Here is a 20,553-nt window from a genome sequence, read left to right as displayed (position 1 = left end):
AAAACATCAAAACAATATCGACAACATTAAAACAATATCAACAACATCAAAACAATATCATCAAAACAATATCGACAACATTAAAACAATATCAACAACATCAAAACAATATCAACAAAATCAAAAAAATATCAACAACGTCAAAACAATATCAACAACATCAAAAAAAATATCGACAACATCAAAACAATATTAACAACATCAAAACGATATCAACAACATTAAAACAATATCGACAACATCAAAACAATATCGACAACATTAAAACAATATGTACAACATCAAAACATTTTCAACAACATCAAAACAATATCGACAACATTAAAACAATATGTACAACATCAAAACAATATCGACAACATCAAAACAATATCAACAACATCAAAATAATATCGACAACATCAAAACAATATCAACAACATCAAATAATATCAACAACATCAAAACAACATCGACAACATCAAAACAATTTCAACAACATCAAATAATATCAACAACATCAAAACAATATCTTCAACATCACTGAACAATGCTTGAAAAGTAGTGATGCATCATTATTTCTTCTTTCTTTTTTTTGATATTTTTTGTTCCATGAGTCAAATACACGTCACATCCTGTCTTTTAAGTTCAGTACAATAGAAAATATATTCTTTATATTTTAAATTCTTAACTCCAAGCTTTATGAAAAAAATTTGTTTGATAAAACCCATGCTTGGTAAAATCAATGTTTGATAAAACCCATGATGATAAACCCATGTTTGATAAAACCAATGTTTGATAAAACCAATGTTTGATAAAACCAATGTTTGATAAAACCAATGTTTGATAAAACCAATGTTTGATAAAATCAATGTTGATAAAACCAATGTTTGTTAAAACCAATGTTTGATAAATCCAATGTTAGATAAAACCAATGTTTGATAAAACCCATGTTTGAAAAAAACCAATGTTTGATAAAACCCATGCTTGATAAAACCCATGTTTGATAAAACCCATGTTTGATAAACCCAATGTTTGATAAAACCATGTTTGATAAAACCCATACTTGATTAAAACCCATGTTTGATAAAACCATGCTTGATAAAACCCATGTTTTATAAAACCCATGTTTGATAAACCCAATGTTTGATAAAACCATGTTTGATAAAACCCATACTTGATTAAAACCCATGTTTGATAAAACCATGTTAGATAAAACCAATGTTTGATAAAACCCATGTTTGAAAAAAACCAATGTTTGATAAAACCCGTGTTTGATAAAGCCCATGTTTGATAAAACCCATGTTTGATAAAACCAATGTTTGATAAAACCCATGTTTGATAAAACCCATGTTTGATAAAACCATGTTTGATAAACCACATGTTTGATAAAACCATGTTTGATAAAACCCATGTTTGATAAAGCCCATGTTTGATAAAGCCCATGTTTGAATAAAACCATGTTTGTTTTGTTGTTTAAATAACTCTTTTATTCTTTTTCATTATTTTCTGTTATTATTATAAATATTATTTTTGATTATTATTTTTTCTTATATAATTAATAAAACTTTTCCTGTTGGTCAGAGAATTCATGATTGTTTTCTGATTTTCTTTTTAACACCGTACGTAAAGATTTATTTAATTATCATTTTTCACGATATTCATCACTTTTCTCACTACAGGTCTTATTTAACCATTTCAGATTTTGTTATCTGAAAAAAAATATAAAAACAATTAGTTAAATCAAGCAGTACATGTTTGTAGCCATTGCGTACCATAATCACCTGTTGTACGAGGGAGGGAAACCCCGGACACTATGAGCCTCCGCTATGCAGCAATGAGCATGCACAATACATCAAAATGTGCCTGTTTGATACAGGAGGTTTTTTTAAGCTTGTGTTTTAAGTTCAAATTAAAAAAAATTACAAACTTTTCTACTTAGTGGCATGAGAGGCTTCTCAAAGATGAGAAGTAATAATCAATTATCATAAAAAGTGCCTAAATATGACTAATAAAGTGGTTTATAAAACTTTAAAGACCTTTTACACGAAAAGAAATATTTGAAGTTTTAGTATAAATCTTATAAACCACTTTAGTCCATATATATGTTTCTAATCATAACAAACAATAAATAACTCTAAGTAAAATTCTTATGCCACTGCGTCAAAAAAAGTGTTAAAATTTTTCAATACCATAAAAACCAAGATTTAAATAGGTGTGCTGTATGGTGGAGGCTCGTTTACTGCATAGCAGAGGCACGGTCTGCATAGCAGAGCGGGGGCTTGGTCTGCATATTGCTGGAGGCTAAATCTGCCTAGCAACTCTGGGAGGCTCGTGTCTGCATAGCGGAGGATCATGGCGTCCAAATTGCATACCATAATCACCTGTCGTTTAATTTTCTTCAGATATCTTTTGCTTATTTACATTACAGGGAAACCCACAAAGCATGAGACGTTTATAGTTCGAACTTGGGGTTCTGCTCAAAAACAGGAGCGTGTTCAGGAATTCGTCCAGGGTAGGGGGGCTTAATATATTTTGTCTTTCCAGGGGGATGGGGCTCAGAAACCCGTTGGGACCTGAAAATTCCCTGAAAGCCATGAATTTTACTGGTCCAAGGGAGGGAGAGCCCCCCTGAATACGCCTCCCTGGCTTAAACATGATTGCTGTATGACTTTGCAAAAACTAAAAAACAAGCTCTGCAAAGAAAATTGACTACAAATATTCTGTACCAGCGTCTCTCAACTCCTTCTAAATCTTTTATCATAAATTAATGGAAAAGAAAAAAGACAATATAGGAATACTCAAACGTTTTGTTACAAAGCAAATATTCTTACTAGTAGTAACTTAGCAAAACACTATTTCAGTGAAATGGATCCACTTACACTGTACAATTGCTATGTCTAATGTTCATCGAACTTGAGTTGTTCTAACTTGAGTTTAAAAGTCATCTTACTGTTTTCTGGTTATCACTGAAAAAATTTCATTAAACACGTAATAAAAAGGATTTATTAAATTACTAGTAAGCGCTCAAAAAAGAATAGATAATTTGAAAATGTTAATATGATATGATTTATATTGAACGTTAACAAGTTTAAAGTATCAGAGGTCTCTAGAAGGTCTCAAATTTAAATATATTCAGTCAAACAATGTATTCTGTCTCAAACAATGTATTCTGTCTCAAACAATGTATTCTGTCTCAAACAATGTATTCTGTCTCAAACAATCGATGCTTTCATGTTTTCTCCAACTATCATAAGTCCTATACTAATTTATGAAGGAGAAAATTCATATTGTTTATGATGGAAAATTTGTTTTAAATTAACTATAGTTGGCTCAATATGAGAACAATCACATTTCTCATCTGTCTCATTGGTAAATATCATTAATATTTTATCATAAAAGCTTTATTTTCTATTTAATTTTTTTTAAATGTTTTCTTAAAATCCCAATCTTAAACAGAATTATTGTACCTTAAATAGAAATTAGTTCTAAAAGAGACTGTGAATTTACAAATGATCTTTCAAGGAAAAAGTTGCATGCTCTATTAACAACAATTCCATTTTCATCTTTTTCTGAGCAATAAAAAGGAAGATATCAACATTCTTCAAGTGATCCTAGTGAAACCGTTGAATGCCCATTCAACAATCATTCCATTTTTACTTTTACATAGACAACTTGATTAAATTTACCAAAAAAAACAAGAATATTTTCTGTGTTTTGTTCAGATGAAGATGTTAAGGGCCGGGTACAATAGTGAATTATACAAGAAACATTAAAAATTATGTCTATAGATCTTTCAGTCAAATTAAATGTTAAATCTCATCTTTGGCATATAAAATAAATTATCTGCTTCTCCCAAATAAGCAACAGTTGTCATGGCTTATTGAACTCAGACGTTTAAAATTAAATACCAAATATAAAAACCTTGGATAATAAGATTATATTCTTGAATTGTATTGAATAACTACAGTGATAACCAGAAAACTCTGTGGAATAGGAAGACAACATTGTAGCCATAATGAAGTGCATTAGATGTTGTTTCAAAACCTGTTTACACTGTACAATTGCTGTTTATTATGTTCTTTGGACCGTTCATAAATTGAGTTTAAAGGTCGACTTCCTATTCCTGAGTTTCTGTTTATCACTGTTAATCACAGCAACAAGCTTTTAGACAATAATAGTCTACTTTTCAAAATGAACATTGTAATTCGAAAAACAATGTTAAAAACATACAATATTCATGAAAATGAATTTTATTTGGTTTTTACATTGTACACAATATTCTAACTGTAATTCTATTTTTAGGAGCAGTGGCTTCAGAGCCTCTTTTCTCCTCTGGAAAAGAATATGAATTCCAATACCAGGAACAGATTTATTAAAAAATAGAAATAAATTGAGAAAATTCCATTTTTTACTTATAATAAAACTTGTTATTTATTGAGATCTTTAGTGAAAAATATATCTGTTAAACAGGGTAAAATTCTCTCTGGTATTCCTGCTCTAGACTCTCAATTTGCCGGTCTTGTAATCAAAAGCAAGATCATAGTTCAAGCTCTAGATGACCAACACTACAAACTTGCTGTAAGTTTAAAAGAATTATACAATTAAACTCTCCAGGTTCTTAATTGTTTTATATTTAGTTGAAGAATGTTGAATTCAGCAAGTTCAATGAACGTCTATCTGGACCTGAACCAATGAACTGGAGAACTCTGGAGACACCAGAAACTCAGAGTGTTCCTTCCAAGGTTCAATCAGCTCTTGAATATCCTATTCAGTTCTCAATGGTCAACGGTCAGATCTCTCAAATCAAAATCTCTGAAAATGAACCACAGTGGACCTTGAACTTCAAGAAATCTTTGATTTCTCTCCTCAAGATCAAAACTACTGCTGGAGAACATGATCTGAGCCAGAACACTGTCAGAAGACAAGGAGGATTACTCCCAACTGTCTGGAAAACTATGGAACAGGGTGTTGATGGAAAGTGCGAGAACTCTTACCATATCTCTGAAGTTCCAGAATACATGTTGGCTGATCTTGCTCCCAAAGTTGCTGAATCTAGGCGTTGTGAAGGACAAAAGGTTTTCCAAATTACTAAGTCTAGAGACGTCAACAAGTGTGTTGAGCGTGCTGTTTATCAGGTCAATCAGCCTGGCAAGTACCTCTGTCAAAGTGGAAACTGTGACACAATGTGGGGTAGAAGCTCTCTAACTCGTTATATTGGATGTGGTTCTGCTCCAGACAGCATGGATATCCAATTTATTGTCAATGAGGGAGAAATCCAGCAAAACCTGATGGGATTTAACACTGAAAATGTTGTTACTGGAACCAAGCAAGTCCTTAGGGTTGTTGAGATCAGATCTTCCATGTCCTCTCTCCCTGAAGTTCATTCTCCAAGGACTGTTGATGATCTTCTTTATGAATATCCTGAAACTCTTGGCTTAAAGGACCGCAATATTGTTCATGCAAGCCAACATAAGAATTTTAAGGAACAGCAGCAGAATCTTCAGAACCAGAATCAGAACCCATCAACTCAGAGGTTCCAGCAAGAATTACTCCAGGATCATGAAGATATTGTTTCTCAATTGTCCTCTGACAGCCTTAAGCAAAGAATTGTTGATTCTCTCACCAAGATCATTGAGTATGGAATAGAGGGTGATAGTGTTGAAAAGAGACCTCTGTCTGAGATGACTCTTAGTGTGACAAAAGCTTTCTCTCTTCTTTCCACCCAGCAGATGACTGATCTGTATGAACAGGTCAAGGGAGTTAAAATGGAAGAAAAAGACCAGGAACTTTTGAGACAACTTGTTCTTGAAGTTGCAGCAATGGCTGGAACTAACCCTTCAATTATGTTTCTGAAGTCCTTGATTGAAAAAGAAGAATTTTCTCCCCTTCGTATGGGAGCTACTCTTGCCACCATTCCTCATTATATCAGAGCTCCTACTGTTCAGATTCTTGACCAAATTTTTGAACTTATTCAGTCTTCTGTAATCACCAAAAATAGAGTTTTGAAGACCAATGCTCAACTTGCTTTTGCTACCCTGGTCAATAGAGCCTGTATTGACACCAATAGAGAAAGAAGATTTCCCATTTATGTTTTTGGAGATTTTTGCACCACTGAAACTTCTGAAATCACTTCTAAGTACATTCCCTACTTTGTTGACCAACTTCATTCTGCTAGGGCTGGAGAACGCAAAGGACTTATGCTTGCTCTAGGATCTCTTGGACATGAATCTGTCATCCCAATTCTCATGCCTTACGTTGAAGGAAAATCCCAAGGAAGCACTCCTCTTGAACAAAGAATTGCTGTCTACTCCCTCAGCACTCTCTCCAAGCAACACAGAAACACTCTCCTTCCTGTATTCTCTGCATTGGTTCACAATCCATCTGGAGATAGAAGCGTCAGGATTGCTGCTTTGTCGTTGATGATGAGCATGGATCCTTCCATGGTTTACTTCCAGAAGCTTGCTACCTCTACTTGGTTTGAGAAGGATAATGAATTCCAAAAGTTTGTTTTCTCTACTTTGAAATCCTTGAGTGAAATTAAGATTGCTGAACAGCCAATTTATGGAACCCTTTACAAAAACTCTCAAAAAGCAAGAATTGTTCTTCACCTTGCTAAGCCTATTCCAGTTGCAATTACTTCAACTGTGAACTTCTTTACTGCTGAATGGCTAAAAGAGATGCAAATTGGATATCAATTTCATGGATTTTATAACACTGTCAGTGGAATGCAGGGTGTTTATGCCAAACTTGAATATGTTATGCAAAAGCTTAAATTTTCTCCTCTTGAATTCAGTGTTAACTTTCAAGGAACCAGATCTCTTTGGGAAACCATTCAAGAACAATTGAGACCTGGGCAACAAAATGGGGAAAATGTTCACCCTGAATGGAAAAATGTTGCAGCTGCTCTTAACATTCAGCAAAGAGAAGATTCTCCCTTTGGAGTTGGTATGTGGGCACAAGTTCTTAATGATGTTCAGTTTAGATATGGCATGAATATGGATTCTGTTAAGCCTATGTTGAAGGCAATCAAGCAAGGATTAAGTGACTCATCCTCTTGGAAAGATTCTGTTTGTGGAAAAACTCCAATCAATTTTTTCAAGGTTGAAAACTTTGCCCCAACTGAAATTCTTATTCCCTCTGATATGGGTATGCCAATTCTCATTGAATATCATATGCCTTCTGGATTTTACATGAGGGGAGATGTTGATGTTGATTGTTCTGGCTCTGTGCCATCTGTGTCTCTTAATCTTCGTCAACAACTTTCTTCGAGTGTTACTGGATATGTTGGAACCATTTGTCCATTTACCCAGGAGATCATTGCTGTTGGTATTAATCAGCATTGGACTGTTAACTACCCCACCAGAATGTCCATGAAAATGGAGCTTGGTAAATTGAGAGTTGTATACAGCCCTGCTGATAATGTGAGATCTGGACCTGTTGATACTTGGTCATACACTGTCAAACCATTTGCAACAATCAAACCTCTGGTCTTCATTGATCTTACTCCAATCGCTGTTCATTCTAACACAAAAATCATCAGTTCTTGTGCAGAAAGGAAAACTGAACAGTTCCCGACAGGAGAATCTCTTGGCCTTGACATGAAGTATGAAATCACAACTGAGACTGATTTAAGAGATAGAGCCAACCTTATCAATACTCTTTCTCTTTATAAGAACAACCCTTTGAATGTCATGCTATTTAGCTGGACTCACTCTGCTCTTAGACTTGATGGAAAACCTAGCTGCAGATATCACAATGTCAAGATGGTTCTTGACCTGTCCAGCTCAACCACAAAAGAAGCTGAAATAGAAATATCTGCTTCCCTTGGTATTCAGAAGAATGCACAGCAGCCACAAATTGTCAGACTTAATGTTGATCAACAGTCCCAGAACCCAATTCAGATCCAATCTCAACAAATTGATGCTTCAAACTCTGAACATCAGAAGATTCAGCAAGTTCTTCAAAATCTGAATGTTGAACAAGGTGTTGGTCTTGCAACCTCCATAAAGATGACATTGAAGGGTGGTGCACATAAAACCTTCCACTGGGTCTTAAGTGCAGGAAAAGGTCTAAAAGGTATGGACTCAAAATGGAATCTCAATCTTGAAAATAAGAACAGGCTTAATATTTGCATTGATGGAATCCTGTCCTATCCTACCAATTCTATCAGAAATGTTAACCAACTTCAGAGTGAAGATGTCAGAGCCACATTCAAGAATAATATTGGGTTTGGACAAACATGTGAAGAGAACAAGATTACAGTTACTGGATCTGCTGTTGTATCTCATGATCAAAAGGAAAAGGCACAAAACAGCATTGCTGCCCAGAAGTGTGAACAAGCTAGCAGACAAGTTAATGAAATTAGAGAACAATTAACAAATATCAGAGAGGAATCTCAGGAATCTAGAAAATTGGAACAACAGCTGGTTCTGAGGGTTCAACAGAAGCGTGAATCATGCAAGCAACAAATTCAGAAGCTTTCCACCTTGGATCAGGTTAAGGTCAATATTAGATACACTGATATGCCAGAATATGTCCAAAGGTATGCAAGATATGCTGATGTTCTTGTCAAGAGCTATCTTATTCCCTTTATGTCCAGTGTTGAAAGGAAATCAAACCAAAATGAAATTGATTTTCAGTTGAAATTTAACCCTAAGATGGAAACTTTTGATGCCCTTCTTTCTTCTGGAAAGGAAACTATCAAGTACCAAAACATTCGTCTTAATATGATTCCAGCACTTCCCAGGATCCTGCCAATGTTTGCTTCACAGCAACTGGGAGAACAAGTACTTACTGCTCTTCAGATGGCTCCTGTCTACCCTACATGCAGAGTTGGAGATGGTGTTATCAAGTCTTTTGATAACAAAACCTACAGCTATGAGCTTGATGATTGTTATCATGTCCTTGCTACTGAATGCAAGAAAAATTCCAACCATGCTGTTCTGGCAAAGAAGGTCAATGGTAAGCTGTCAGTTAAGATCTTCACCCATGAATCTAAGATTACTATGGCACCAGCAGGTTCATTCTCTGAGTCTAGAAGGGAGTACAATGTTGAGGTTGATGGAAGACAAGTTTCTATCAGCAAGAACGAAAAGAAAGAAGTTCAGTCCCAGGATCACAAATCTCAGTACAGGTTTTACAGGTAATTTATTTTTACATATATATTTTTTTATTTATAAATTCTATAGATTAGAATTTCACTTCAGTTTTTAAGGTCTTCTGATGATGTCCTTGTTCTGGAAACTCCATACAGCAGAATTACCTATGATGGTAAGGACATTGAAATTTTACACACTGACTCCACCATGGATGCTAATCACTGTGGACTTTGCGGAAATAGAGATGGAGATAGACGTGGAGATATTGCAAATGCTCAGCAACTTCAGGTTTCAAACCCCAAGGCTGCAGCACTCTCATTCAGAGTTAATGATCAGTGCTCTGAACTAACTCAACAACAACAGAAGATTAAAGCCCAAGCAGCCAACAGTATCAACAAGCAGGTTGAGAAGAGCCCTGTTTCCAACATCTTGAGAGGCAACCTTGAGAGGTGCTCCCAGATGAAGCATTTGATTATCAGGCAATCTGACAAGGTTTGTTTCTCTCAACTTCCCATTGTTGAATGTGGAAGTGGATGTTCTCCAAGATCAACTGTAGAGAAGCAGATTGCATTCTCTTGTCTTCCTGCTGACCGTAGAGTCACTAGACATTATGAGGAGAGAGCCAGACAAGGAGAAGTTCTTCCTGAGCTTAGAAACATGGAGAAAACCTTCTCTTCCAAGATTGAAATTCCAACTGGATGTGCCCACCCTGGACTTTAAACCCTAATATATGATTTTAAATCTTTATTATTAGAAACTTTAAATTTTGGTTTAATAAATAATATTCGTTCAAAATTAGTTACTTTAAAGTTTTTTATGAAAAACGTATTTCAGCATGAAATCTCAAGCCAGCATTTTAGAATAATGGCCAATTATAATAATTAATTTTTCTGTCTGATTGTGTCAGATGGCTTAATTAAGGTAACAGTAGGTCTGTTCTGTAATTCTCAGTTTTGAACTATTAAGTGAAGGCAGAACTTTGTTGTGGTAAACCTCAGAATTGATCTCCATCCATTTTCTGGTCCTGTGAAATTGAAGTTTAAATGTTGTCTTCTATGTTTATAAACCATTAACAAAATTTTTTACTGTTAACGTTGTTAATATTGTATATACCATTAAGGGCTGTGCTGTTAATGATTTTTTTATCTGTTAACAAATTTATTTTGCTGTTAACGCCATTAATATTGTAATATATCATTATAGCAACTGTGCTCCTAACAATTTTTTAACCTTGAATGCCATTAATTTTGTAATAACGGTGCCATTAAGGGCTAGAGCTATTAACAATTTTTAGAATTTTTCTGTTAACGCGGTTAATAAAATTGAGATTGTTATCTAATGGTAATTAATAAAACGGAAAATGACCTTAACAGAATGAACGTTCTGATCTTTTCTTTATTAATTAATAGTTAACTGAAATTTTTATTTTTTAATGGTTGGATCTAACTGTTAACAAAACGGGTAGAACAAGTTGGAACATGCCCAGCCCTACTTTTTAGCGCCACTTTTAATCATTGGATTTAAAAACTTCAATGCTTTTTATGACAACATGAACCTGATTTTACAAATATAGTGAAGACTTTTGTGCAAATTTTTTAATGTTAATTTCGTACATTTTTAGTTATCTGTATTTTACACTTTTGATTTTTTTGAAATTGCCTGGTCAAGGGTTTCCAAAATAGGATTATCTGTCATATGTGGTTTGATTTTTGTTGTGCATATTTTTTTATAACTGGATTTTGCAATAAAGTTTAGATTTTTGAAAATTTGCTTTTGTTGCACTAAATTTTTTGGGGAAAGATTCATTTGCTTTTGCAGTTTTCCGTTTTGCTCAATTTTTCAGATAAAATTATTATTAAAAGGTTAAATAAAGGTGTAAACTGTATCAATTAGTTTTTCATGAGATCGCACTTTTTTGCATAGCTTAAAAAGGATCTGATTACTATCCTATCCCAGCTTCACAAAAATATAGATTGCTCGGCCCAGAAATTATCTAAGCTTATCCTTTGAATCCTAAATTTAAAACATAGAGTTTAAAGCATATTTTCGGCCGTTAGGAACTTTTTATTATAAAATCGACATTTTTTACTTTTTCAACAACCTCTTTTCTACAAAAATTTTGTCTTGGACACTCCAAAGTAACCCCCCCCGCCCCCCCCTGGTAATTGGAAAAAAATAAATGAGAACAGAATGACCTAGCTGAAGGTCCTCGTTCTATAATGGAACGGAACAATTATAAACAAGTTGGAAGGTGCCCAGCCCTAGTCCCAACTGCTGCAATCTCCTTCTCTAACCCTATCTCTGCTGGGGTACTTGAAAACCAGGATATGCGGGGGGGGCAATTTGACCCCCCCCCCTCTAAATCCCATGTTTGATGTCTAAATATGACAAATGATACATCATTGGAAAGCTCTTTTGGTATACTTTTAGAATCTGCAAAAAAATTTGCAAATTTGCAAAAATTGAATTTTTATCGCAAAATTTAGTTGTATAGTAAAAATGTTTGCAAACAAAATTTGTCCAAAAAATGAAAAATTATACATTTTTGAAAACCCCTTGACCATGCCATTTTAAATATAAACTGATTTTTAATCAAGAAAAACTAAAAATGTGCAAATTTCCTTTGACAGGTTGTTTACAAAAAAATGCATTTTTTTTCGCAAAACTTGTGCAACTCGTTTCCTTATGTCAAAGGCTTTCCAAAAAGCTAAATTTTATCAAAATCTGAAAAGTGGAAGTGGGTCAAAACAAAGATTTAGTTTGTTACAGGAAAAAGCAGTCATTCAGGCAGTGTGCCTGAGGACTCAGGCAGTTAGTATTAAAGCCCGGTTTTAGGCCTAAAGGTTTAATACACACATAAGGTTTTGAAAATTTTCAATTATTTTTGCATATTTGAATTTGGTGTACAAGTTGTCATATTTTAAACAATTTTAGTATTTGCACATTTTTGGCTTAATATCTAGATTTTAAAAATTTGCATATTTTTGCAGATTTACACAAAGATATACATACATTTATTAATGGTGTAGTTTAAATTTGTTTAGATATTTTGAATATATAGTTTTACAAAAGAAAAAATATGCCAAAATTAGGCAATAAATAGGCGACATTGATCATATTCATAACTCATTACATATTTATCATTAGAGTGTTTACGTTACTATTGAATCCTTCAACATAAGATTTATTCATTCATTATTCATACTAAGATCAGATAGATTTACAAAACAATCTTTTGCAATAGAAAATAAATTTCTGCCAAATGCTGTGTTCTTCACAAGATTTAAAAAGGTAAAACATACCATGAATTAGTGCCTTTATTAGAAAAAGGGGAGGTCAACCCCCTTCCTGCAGTCTGTTTTGGCTAGAATCTGTAACATATTCTGTAACAAAATCTGTAATATAATCTGTAGATCTACGGAGAAGAATTACAATGTTTTGTATCTGTAGTATGCATGTAACCAGATATAAGAATTGAGTTTATGCCACATACTCAGAATTTCTAATTCCTATATCTTTGCAACCTGACAGTGTAAACCTTAGATATTTTAAGCTTAAACTATTTTTATAACAGAATTCATAGTTTGAAATATCTAATGTCAACAACATTGTGTTGCAAGGATATAGGGGTTAGAAAATCAGAGCTTGAGGGAAGGACTCAATTCCTTTCGGAAAAATCAAACGAGATCAACAGGTTGTATCATTGATGTCACATAAATTAATCTTCAAGGTCTGTGTGGTTTTATTTGCAGTATAAAAATGTGATCTGATTTCAGAAAGTTTTGTGGATCTCGGGACCAAGCATTGATCTTCATCTTATGCAGACCTATATATATATATATACAGATTAATTTTAACCCTTGGTAGAAATACTCTGGAGGGTTATTTTTGATTAAGGGATAAAGCATTGATACTCAAATTAAAAAGTTTTCACATTTAAAAATTGAAAATGAGATAAATTGTTCACTGTTACAAATAGTTACTATAATCTCTGCTTTCTTTGTGTCATTAAAATTAAATATTTAGAAAATGTTTATATTAGTAATACAGAGTCCGAATTTAATGAATTTGAGCCATGTCTCAAATTCAAACCACGGCTCAAATTCTTTAAATTTGGACACAGGGTGTTTTTAATTCTATGGTGGCGCAACATATCTGCCCTGGCGCAGGTGGTGGCGTCACGGCGTGGCATGTCCATTGTATATATATAGATTTAAACAAATAAACTTTGAATGTATAATCGCTGACTTACTGCAGTTTAAAGTCTTTTCTGTCATGTTTGAGTCCATTTAAGATTTACTATAATTTATTTTCGGCTTTTGTTTTCATATCTTTCTTTCTCAAATAGCTGTTCAAATAATGTGTGAACTGTGTACCTAAAACAATTATGTTAAATAAGAATAACTGAGCCCCATTGAGTTTGCTTACTTAGGTGCACACTAGAGTAAATGACGTTCCTTTGTAAAAATTAATTAAATCCAAACATTCATATTAAATTGATTAAAGGGAGGGGGGATTAAATGAAGATCGTTGCATACCAAAAAACCAGCTTTTATAAAAGGAATGTACATTTTTTAACTTGATTATTGAAACTGACAGGTTGTCGTCTTGAGATTTATTTGGTTAGTTTTGTAGTCCTTTGGAAAAACAAGTTCAAACCTACCATATGTTTTAAATGGTATAGACCAGCAGAAAATTAAAAATAAAAAGGATTAAAATAATAAAGCTTGTTGAAATTTAGATTTAAAGATATTGTAAAATTTTATTTCCTGAAGGAGTATTGGCTATTTAGATTTATATGAGATTGGATAAGAAGTTTTTATTATTTAATGAGAGTGTCTAATCAATTCCATGGAGTTGGTTTGAGTCTAAAATAAAAACTGGCTGCAAAATTCTTACAGAACTTTTCTTTTTATTTGTAACAAAAAAATTTTTCAATAGGAATCAATCATTATAAATCTAGAATAGTATTTTTTATTTCCCTTTTCACAGACAAACAATTTTTATTAAATAATTGTTATTTAAAGTCCAGGGTGGGCACATCCAGTTGGAATTTCAATCTTGGAAGAGAAGGTTTTCTCCATGTTTCTAAGCTCAGGAAGAACTTCTCCTTGTCTGGCTCTCTCCTCATAATGTCTAGTGACTCTACGGTCAGCAGGAAGACAAGAGAATGCAATCTGCTTCTCTACAGTTGATCTTGGAGAACATCCACTTCCACATTCAACAATGGGAAGTTGAGAGAAACAAACCTTATCAGATTGCCTGATAATCAAATGCTTCATCTGGGAGCACTTCTCAAGGTTGGCTCTCAAGATGTTGGAAACAGGGCTCTTCTCAACCTGCTTGTTGATACTGTTGGCTGCTTGGGCTTTAATCTTCTGTTGTTGTTGAGTTAGTTCAGAGCACTGATCATTAACTCTGAATGATAGTGCTGCAGCCTTGGGGTTTGAAACCTGAAGTTGCTGAGCATTTGCAATATCTCCACGTCTATCTCCATCTCTATTTCCGCAAAGTCCACAGTGATTAGCATCCATGGTGGAGTCAGTGTGTAAAATTTCAATGTCCTTACCATCATAGGTAATTCTGCTGTATGGAGTTTCCAGAACAAGGACATCATCAGAAGACCTTAAAAACTGAAGTGAAATTCTAATCTATAGAATTTATAAATAAAAAAATATATATGTAAAAATAAATTACCTGTAAAACCTGTACTGAGATTTGTGATCCTGGGACTGAACTTCTTTCTTTTCGTTCTTGCTGATAGAAACTTGTCTTCCATCAACCTCAACATTGTACTCCCTTCTAGACTCAGAGAATGAACCTGCTGGTGCCATAGTAATCTTAGATTCATGGGTGAAGATCTTAACTGACAGCTTACCATTGACCTTCTTTGCCAGAACAGCATGGTTGGAATTTTTCTTGCATTCAGTAGCAAGGACATGATAACAATCATCAAGCTCATAGCTGTAGGTTTTGTTATCAAAAGACTTGATAACACCATCTCCAACTCTGCATGTAGGGTAGACAGGAGCCATCTGAAGAGCAGTAAGTACTTGTTCTCCCAGTTGCTGTGAAGCAAACATTGGCAGGATTCTGGGAAGTGCTGGAATCATATTAAGACGAATGTTTTGGTACTTGATAGTTTCCTTTCCAGAGGAAAGAAGGGCATCAAAAGTTTCCATCTTAGGGTTAAATTTCAACTGAAAATCAATTTCATTTTGGTTTGATTTCCTTTCAACACTGGACATAAAGGGAATAAGATAGCTCTTGACAAGAACATCAGCATATCTTGCATACCTTTGGACATATTCTGGCATATCAGTGTACCTAATATTGACCTTAACCTGATCCAAGGTGGAAAGCTTCTGAATTTGTTGCTTGCATGATTCACGCTTCTGTTGAACCCTCAGAACCAGCTGTTGTTCCAATCTTCTAGATTCCTGAGATTCCTCTCTGATATTTGTTAATTGTTCTCTAATTTCATTAACTTGTCTGCTAGCTTGTTCACACTTCTGGGCAGCAATGCTGTTTTGTGCTTTCTCCTTTTGATCATGAGATACAACAGCAGATCCAGTAACTGTAATCTTGTTCTCTTCACATGTTTGTCCAAACCCAATGTTATTCTTGAATGTGGCTCTGACATCTTCACTCTGAAGTTGGTTAACATTTCTGATAGAATTGGTAGGATAGGTTAGGCTTCCATCAATGCAAATATTAAGCCTGTTCTTGTTTTCAAGATTGAGATTCCATTTTGAGTCCATACCTTTTAGACCTTTTCCTGCACTTAAGACCCAGTGGAAGGTTTTAGGTGCATCACCCTTCAATGTCATCTTTACAGAGGTTGCAAGACCAACACCTTGTTCAACATTCAGAATTTGAAGAACTTGCTGAATCTTCTGATGTTCAGAGTTTGAAGCATCAATCTGTTGAGATTGGATCTGAATTGGGTTCTGGGACTGTTGATCAACATTAAGTCTGACAATTTGTGGCTGCTGTGCATTCTTCTGAATACCAAGGGAAGCAGATATTTCTATTTCAGCTTCTTTTGTGGTTGAGCTGGACAGGTCAAGAACCATCTTGACATTGTGATATCTGCAGCTAGGTTTTCCATCAAGTCTAAGAGCAGAGTGAGTCCAGCTAAATAGCATGACATTCAAAGGGTTGTTCTTATAAAGAGAAAGAGTATTGATAAGGTTGGCTCTATCTCTTAAATCAGTCTCAGTTGTGATTTCATATTTCATGTCAAGGCCAAGAGATTCTCCTGTTGGGAACTGTTCAGTTTTCCTTTCTGTACGAGATCTGATGATTTTTGTGTTAGAATGAGCAGCTATTGGAGTCAGATCAATGAAGACCAGAGGTTTGATTGTTGCAAATGGTTTGACAGTGTATGACCAAGTATCAATAGGTCCAGATCTCACATTATCAGCAGGACTGTATACAACTCTCAATTTACCAAGCTCCATTTTCATGGACATTTTGGTGGGGTAGTTTACAGTCCAATGTTTGTTTATTCCAACAGCAATGATCTCCTGGGTAAATGGGCAAATGGTTCCAACATATCCTGTCACACTCGTAGAAAGTTGTTTTCTTAGGTTAAGAGACACAGATGGCACAGATTCAGAACAGTCAACATTAATGTCTCCTCTCATTTGAACTCCAGTAGGCATATTGTATTCAATGAGAATTGGCATTCCCATATCAGAGGGAATAAGAATTTCAGTTGGGGCAAAGTTTTCAACCTTTACGAGATTGATTGGAGTTTTTCCGCAAACAGAATCTTTCCAAGAGGATGAGTCACTTAATCCTTGCTTGATTGCCTTCAACATAGGCTTAACAGAATCCATATTCATGCCGTATCTAAACTGAACATCATTAAGAACTTGTGCCCACATACCAACTCCAAAGGGAGCATCTTCTCTTTGCTGAATGTTAAGAGCAGCTGCAATATTTTTCCATTCAGGGTGAACATTTTCCTCATTTTGTTGTCCAGGTCTCAATTGTTCTTGGATGGTTTCCCATAGAGATCTGGTTCCTTGGAAGTTGACACTGAATTCAAGAGGAGAAAATTTGAGCTTTTGCATAACATATTCAAGTTTGGCATACACACCCTGCATTCCACTGACAGTGTTATAAAATCCATGAAATTGATATCCAATTTGCATCTCTTTTAGCCATTCAGCAGTGAAGAAGTTCACAGTTGAAGTAATTGCAACTGGAATAGGCTTAGCAAGGTGAAGAACAATTCTTGCTTTTTGAGAGTTTTTGTAAAGGGTTCCATAAATTGGCTGTTCAGCAATCTTAATTTCACTCAAGGATTTCAAAGTAGAGAAAACAAACTTTTGGAATTCATTGTCCTTCTCAAACCAAGTAGAGGTAGCAAGCTTCTGGAAGTAAACCATGGAAGGATCCATGCTCATCATCAATGACAAAGCAGCAATCCTGACGCTTCTATCTTCAGATGGATTATGAACCAATGCAGAGAATACAGGAAGGAGAGTGTCTCTGTGTTGCTTGGAGAGAGTGCTGAGGGAGTAGACAGCAATTCTTTGTTCAAGAGGAGTGCTTCCTTGGGATTTTCCTTCAACATAAGGCATGAGAATTGGAATGACAGATTCATGTCCAAGAGATCCAAGAGCAAGCATCAGTCCTTTGCGTTCTCCAGCCTTAGCAGAATGAAGTTGGTCAACAAAGTAGGGAATGTACTTAGAAGTGACTTCAGAAGTTTCAGTGGTGCAAAAATCTCCAAAAACATAAATGGGAAATCTTCTTTCTTTATTGGTATTAATGCAGGCTCTATTGACCAGGGTAGCAAAAGCAAGTTGAGCATTAGTTTTCAAAACTCTATTTTTGGTGATCACAGAGGACTGAATAAGTTCAAAAATTTGGTCAAGGATCTTAACAGTGGGAGTTCTGATATAGTGAGGAATAGTGGCAAGAGTGGCTCCAATACGAAGGGGAGAAAACTCTTCTTTTTCAATCAAGGACTTCATGAACATAATTGAAGGGTTAGTTCCAGCCATTGCTGCAACTTCAAGAACAAGTTGTCTCAAAAGTTCCTGGTCTTTTTCTTCCATTTTAACTCCCTTGATCTGTTCATACAGATCAGTCATCTGCTGGGTGGAGAGAAGAGAGAAAGCTTTTGTTGCACTAAGAGTCATTTCAGACAGAGGTCTCTTTTCAACACTATCACCTTCTCTTCCGTACTCAATGATTTTGGTGAGTGAATCAACAATTCTTTGCTTAAGGCTGTCAGAGGACAATTGAGAAACAATATCTTCTTGATCAAGAGGTAGGGATGGTTGGAATCTTTGTGTTGTTGGGTTTTGATTCTGGTTCTGAAGATTTTTCTGTTGTTCTTTAAAGTTTTTATTTTTGGTTGCCTGGATAATGTTGGTGTTTTTTGATCCCAGATTTTTTGGATATTCATAAAGTAGATCTTCCAGAGTTCTTGGAGACTGAATTTCAGGGAGAGAGGACATGGACGATCTGATGTCAACAACCCTAAGGACTTGCTTGGTTCCAGTAACAACATTTTCAGTGTTGAATCCCATCAGGTTTTGTTGGATTTCTCCCTCATTGACAATAACTTGGATATTCATTCTTTCTGGAGCAGAACCGCATCCAATGTAGCGAGTTAGAGAGCTTCTTCCCCACATTGTGTCACAGTTTCCACTTTGACAGAGGTACTTGCCAGGCTGATTGACCTGATAAACAGCACGCTCAACACACTTGTTTACATCTCTAGACTTAGTAATTTGAAAAATCTTTTGGCCTTCACAACGTCTAGATTCAGCAACTTTGGGAGCAAGATCAGCCAACATGTATTCTGGAACTTCAGAGATATGGTAAGAGTTTTCACACTTTCCATCAACACCCTGTTCCATAGTTTTCCAGACAGTTGGGAGTGATCCTCTTTGTCTTCTGACAGTGTTCTGTCTAAGATCATGTTCTCCAGCAGTAGTTTTGATCTTGAGGAGAGAAATCAAAGATTTCTTGAAGTTCAAGGTCCACTGAGGTTCATTTTCAGAGATTTTGATTTGAGAGATCTGACCGTTGACCATGGAGAACTGAATAGGAGATTCAAGAGCTGATTGAACCTTGGAAGGAACACTCTGAGTTTCTGGTGTCTCCAGAGTTCTCCAGTTCATTGGTTCAGGTCCAGATAGACGCTCATTGAACTTGTTGAATTCAACATTCTTCAACTAAATATAAAACAAATAAGAACCTGGAGAGGTTAATTGTATGATTCTTTTAAACTTACAGCAAGTTTGTAGTGTTGGTCATCTAGAGCTTGAACGATGATCTTGCTTTTGATTACAAGACCTGCAAATTGGGAGTCTAGAGCAGGAATACCAGAGAGAATTTTACCCTGGTTGATAGATTTATTCTTTAATATAAGATCTCAATAAATAACAAGTTTTATTGTAAGTAAACAAAAGGAATATTCTCAATTTATTTCTATTTTTGATAAATCCGTTCCTGGTATTGGAATTCATATTCTTTTCCAGAGGAGAAAAGAGGCTCTGAAGCCACTGCTCCTAAAAATAGAATTACAGTTAGAATATTATGTACAATGTAAAAACCAATTAAAATTCATTTTCATGAATATTGTATGTTTTTAACATTGTTTTTCGAATTACAATGTTCATTTTGAAAAGTAGACTATTATTGTCTAAAAGCTTGTTGCTGTGATTAACAGTGATAAACAGAAACTCAGGAATAGGAAGTCGACCTTTAAACTCAATTTATGAACGGTCCAAAGAACATGATAAACAGCAATTGTACAGTGTAAACAGGTTTTGAAACAACATCTAATGTACTTCATTATGGCTACAATGTCGTCTTCCTATTCAACAGAGTGTTCTAGATATCACTGTAGTTATTCAATACAATTCAAGATTGCAATCTAATTATCCAAGGTTTTATATTTGGTATTTAATTTTAAACGTCTGAGTTCAATAAGCCATAAAAACTCTTGCTTATTTGGGAGAAACAAATAATTTATTTTATATTCCAATGATGAGATTTAACATTTAATTTGACTGAAAGATCTATAGACATAATTTTTAATGTTTCTTGTATAATTCACTATTGTACCCGGCCCTTAACATCTTCATCTGAACAAAACACAGAAAATATTCTTGTTTTTTTTGGTAAATTTAATCAAGTTGTCTATGTAAAAGTAAAAATGGAATGATTGTTGAATGGGCATTCAACTCTTACACTGGGATCACTTGAAGAATGTTGATATCTTCCTTTTTATTGCTCAGAAAAAGATGAAAATGGAATTGTTGGATTTTAAGAAAACATTTTAAAAAAATTAAATAGAAAATAAAGCTTTTATGATAAAATATTAATGATATTTACCAATGAGACAGATGAGAAATGTGATTGTTCTCATATTGAGCCAACTATAGTTTACTACTGGGCTACTCATACCATATTGTAGAGAGCTTTTATACTCCGGCCAACA

General features: G+C 34.7%; 2 protein-coding genes across 2 annotated transcripts; one reads left to right on the top strand and one right to left on the bottom strand.

The window, feature by feature from the left end:
* The first annotated feature begins 3,300 nt into the window (after positions 1-3,300).
* LOC111700137 (vitellogenin-5) lies at positions 3,301-9,878 on the top strand. Its single transcript, XM_023470959.1, has 5 exons — positions 3,301-3,351; positions 4,285-4,343; positions 4,453-4,560; positions 4,620-9,124; positions 9,197-9,878. The coding sequence occupies exons 1-5, from the start codon at positions 3,318-3,320 to the stop codon at positions 9,798-9,800; spliced, it is 5,310 nt and encodes a 1,769-aa protein (XP_023326727.1). The 5' UTR covers positions 3,301-3,317; the 3' UTR covers positions 9,801-9,878.
* Positions 9,879-14,038: 4,160 nt separating this feature from the next.
* LOC111700136 (vitellogenin-1) lies at positions 14,039-20,553 on the bottom strand. Its single transcript, XM_023470958.1, has 5 exons — positions 20,448-20,553; positions 19,560-19,618; positions 19,342-19,449; positions 14,778-19,282; positions 14,039-14,705 (listed from the first exon to the last, which is right to left on the bottom strand). Exons 1-5 carry the CDS (start codon positions 20,515-20,517, stop codon positions 14,102-14,104), a joined length of 5,346 nt encoding a protein of 1,781 aa, XP_023326726.1. The 5' UTR covers positions 20,518-20,553; the 3' UTR covers positions 14,039-14,101.

The sequence above is a fragment of the Eurytemora carolleeae genome, unplaced genomic scaffold (genome assembly GCF_000591075.1).
Source record: "Eurytemora carolleeae unplaced genomic scaffold, Eaff_2.0 scaffold370, whole genome shotgun sequence".
Classification (NCBI taxonomy): Eukaryota; Metazoa; Arthropoda; class Copepoda; order Calanoida; family Temoridae; genus Eurytemora; species Eurytemora carolleeae.
Note: the sequence above shows the minus strand (reverse complement) of the source record. Positions and strands in the feature narration are given on the sequence as shown.

Bases quoted from the DNA above. Each gene is read 5' to 3' on its own strand.
- LOC111700137 (XM_023470959.1), top strand. From the start codon at position 3,318: ATGAGAACAATCACATTTCTCATCTGTCTCATTG. The intron at 4,561-4,619 runs GTAAGTTTAAAA...TTTTATATTTAG, and splicing joins ACCAACACTACAAACTTGCT to TTGAAGAATGTTGAATTCAG. The intron at 9,125-9,196 runs GTAATTTATTTT...TCAGTTTTTAAG, and splicing joins TCTCAGTACAGGTTTTACAG to GTCTTCTGATGATGTCCTTG.
- LOC111700136 (XM_023470958.1), bottom strand. From the start codon at position 20,517: ATGAGTAGCCCAGTAGTAAACTATAGTTGGCTCAATATGAGAACAATC. The intron at 19,450-19,559 runs GAACGGATTTAT...TCTATCAACCAG, and splicing joins AATATGAATTCCAATACCAG to GGTAAAATTCTCTCTGGTAT. The intron at 14,706-14,777 runs GTAATTTATTTT...TCAGTTTTTAAG, and splicing joins TCTCAGTACAGGTTTTACAG to GTCTTCTGATGATGTCCTTG.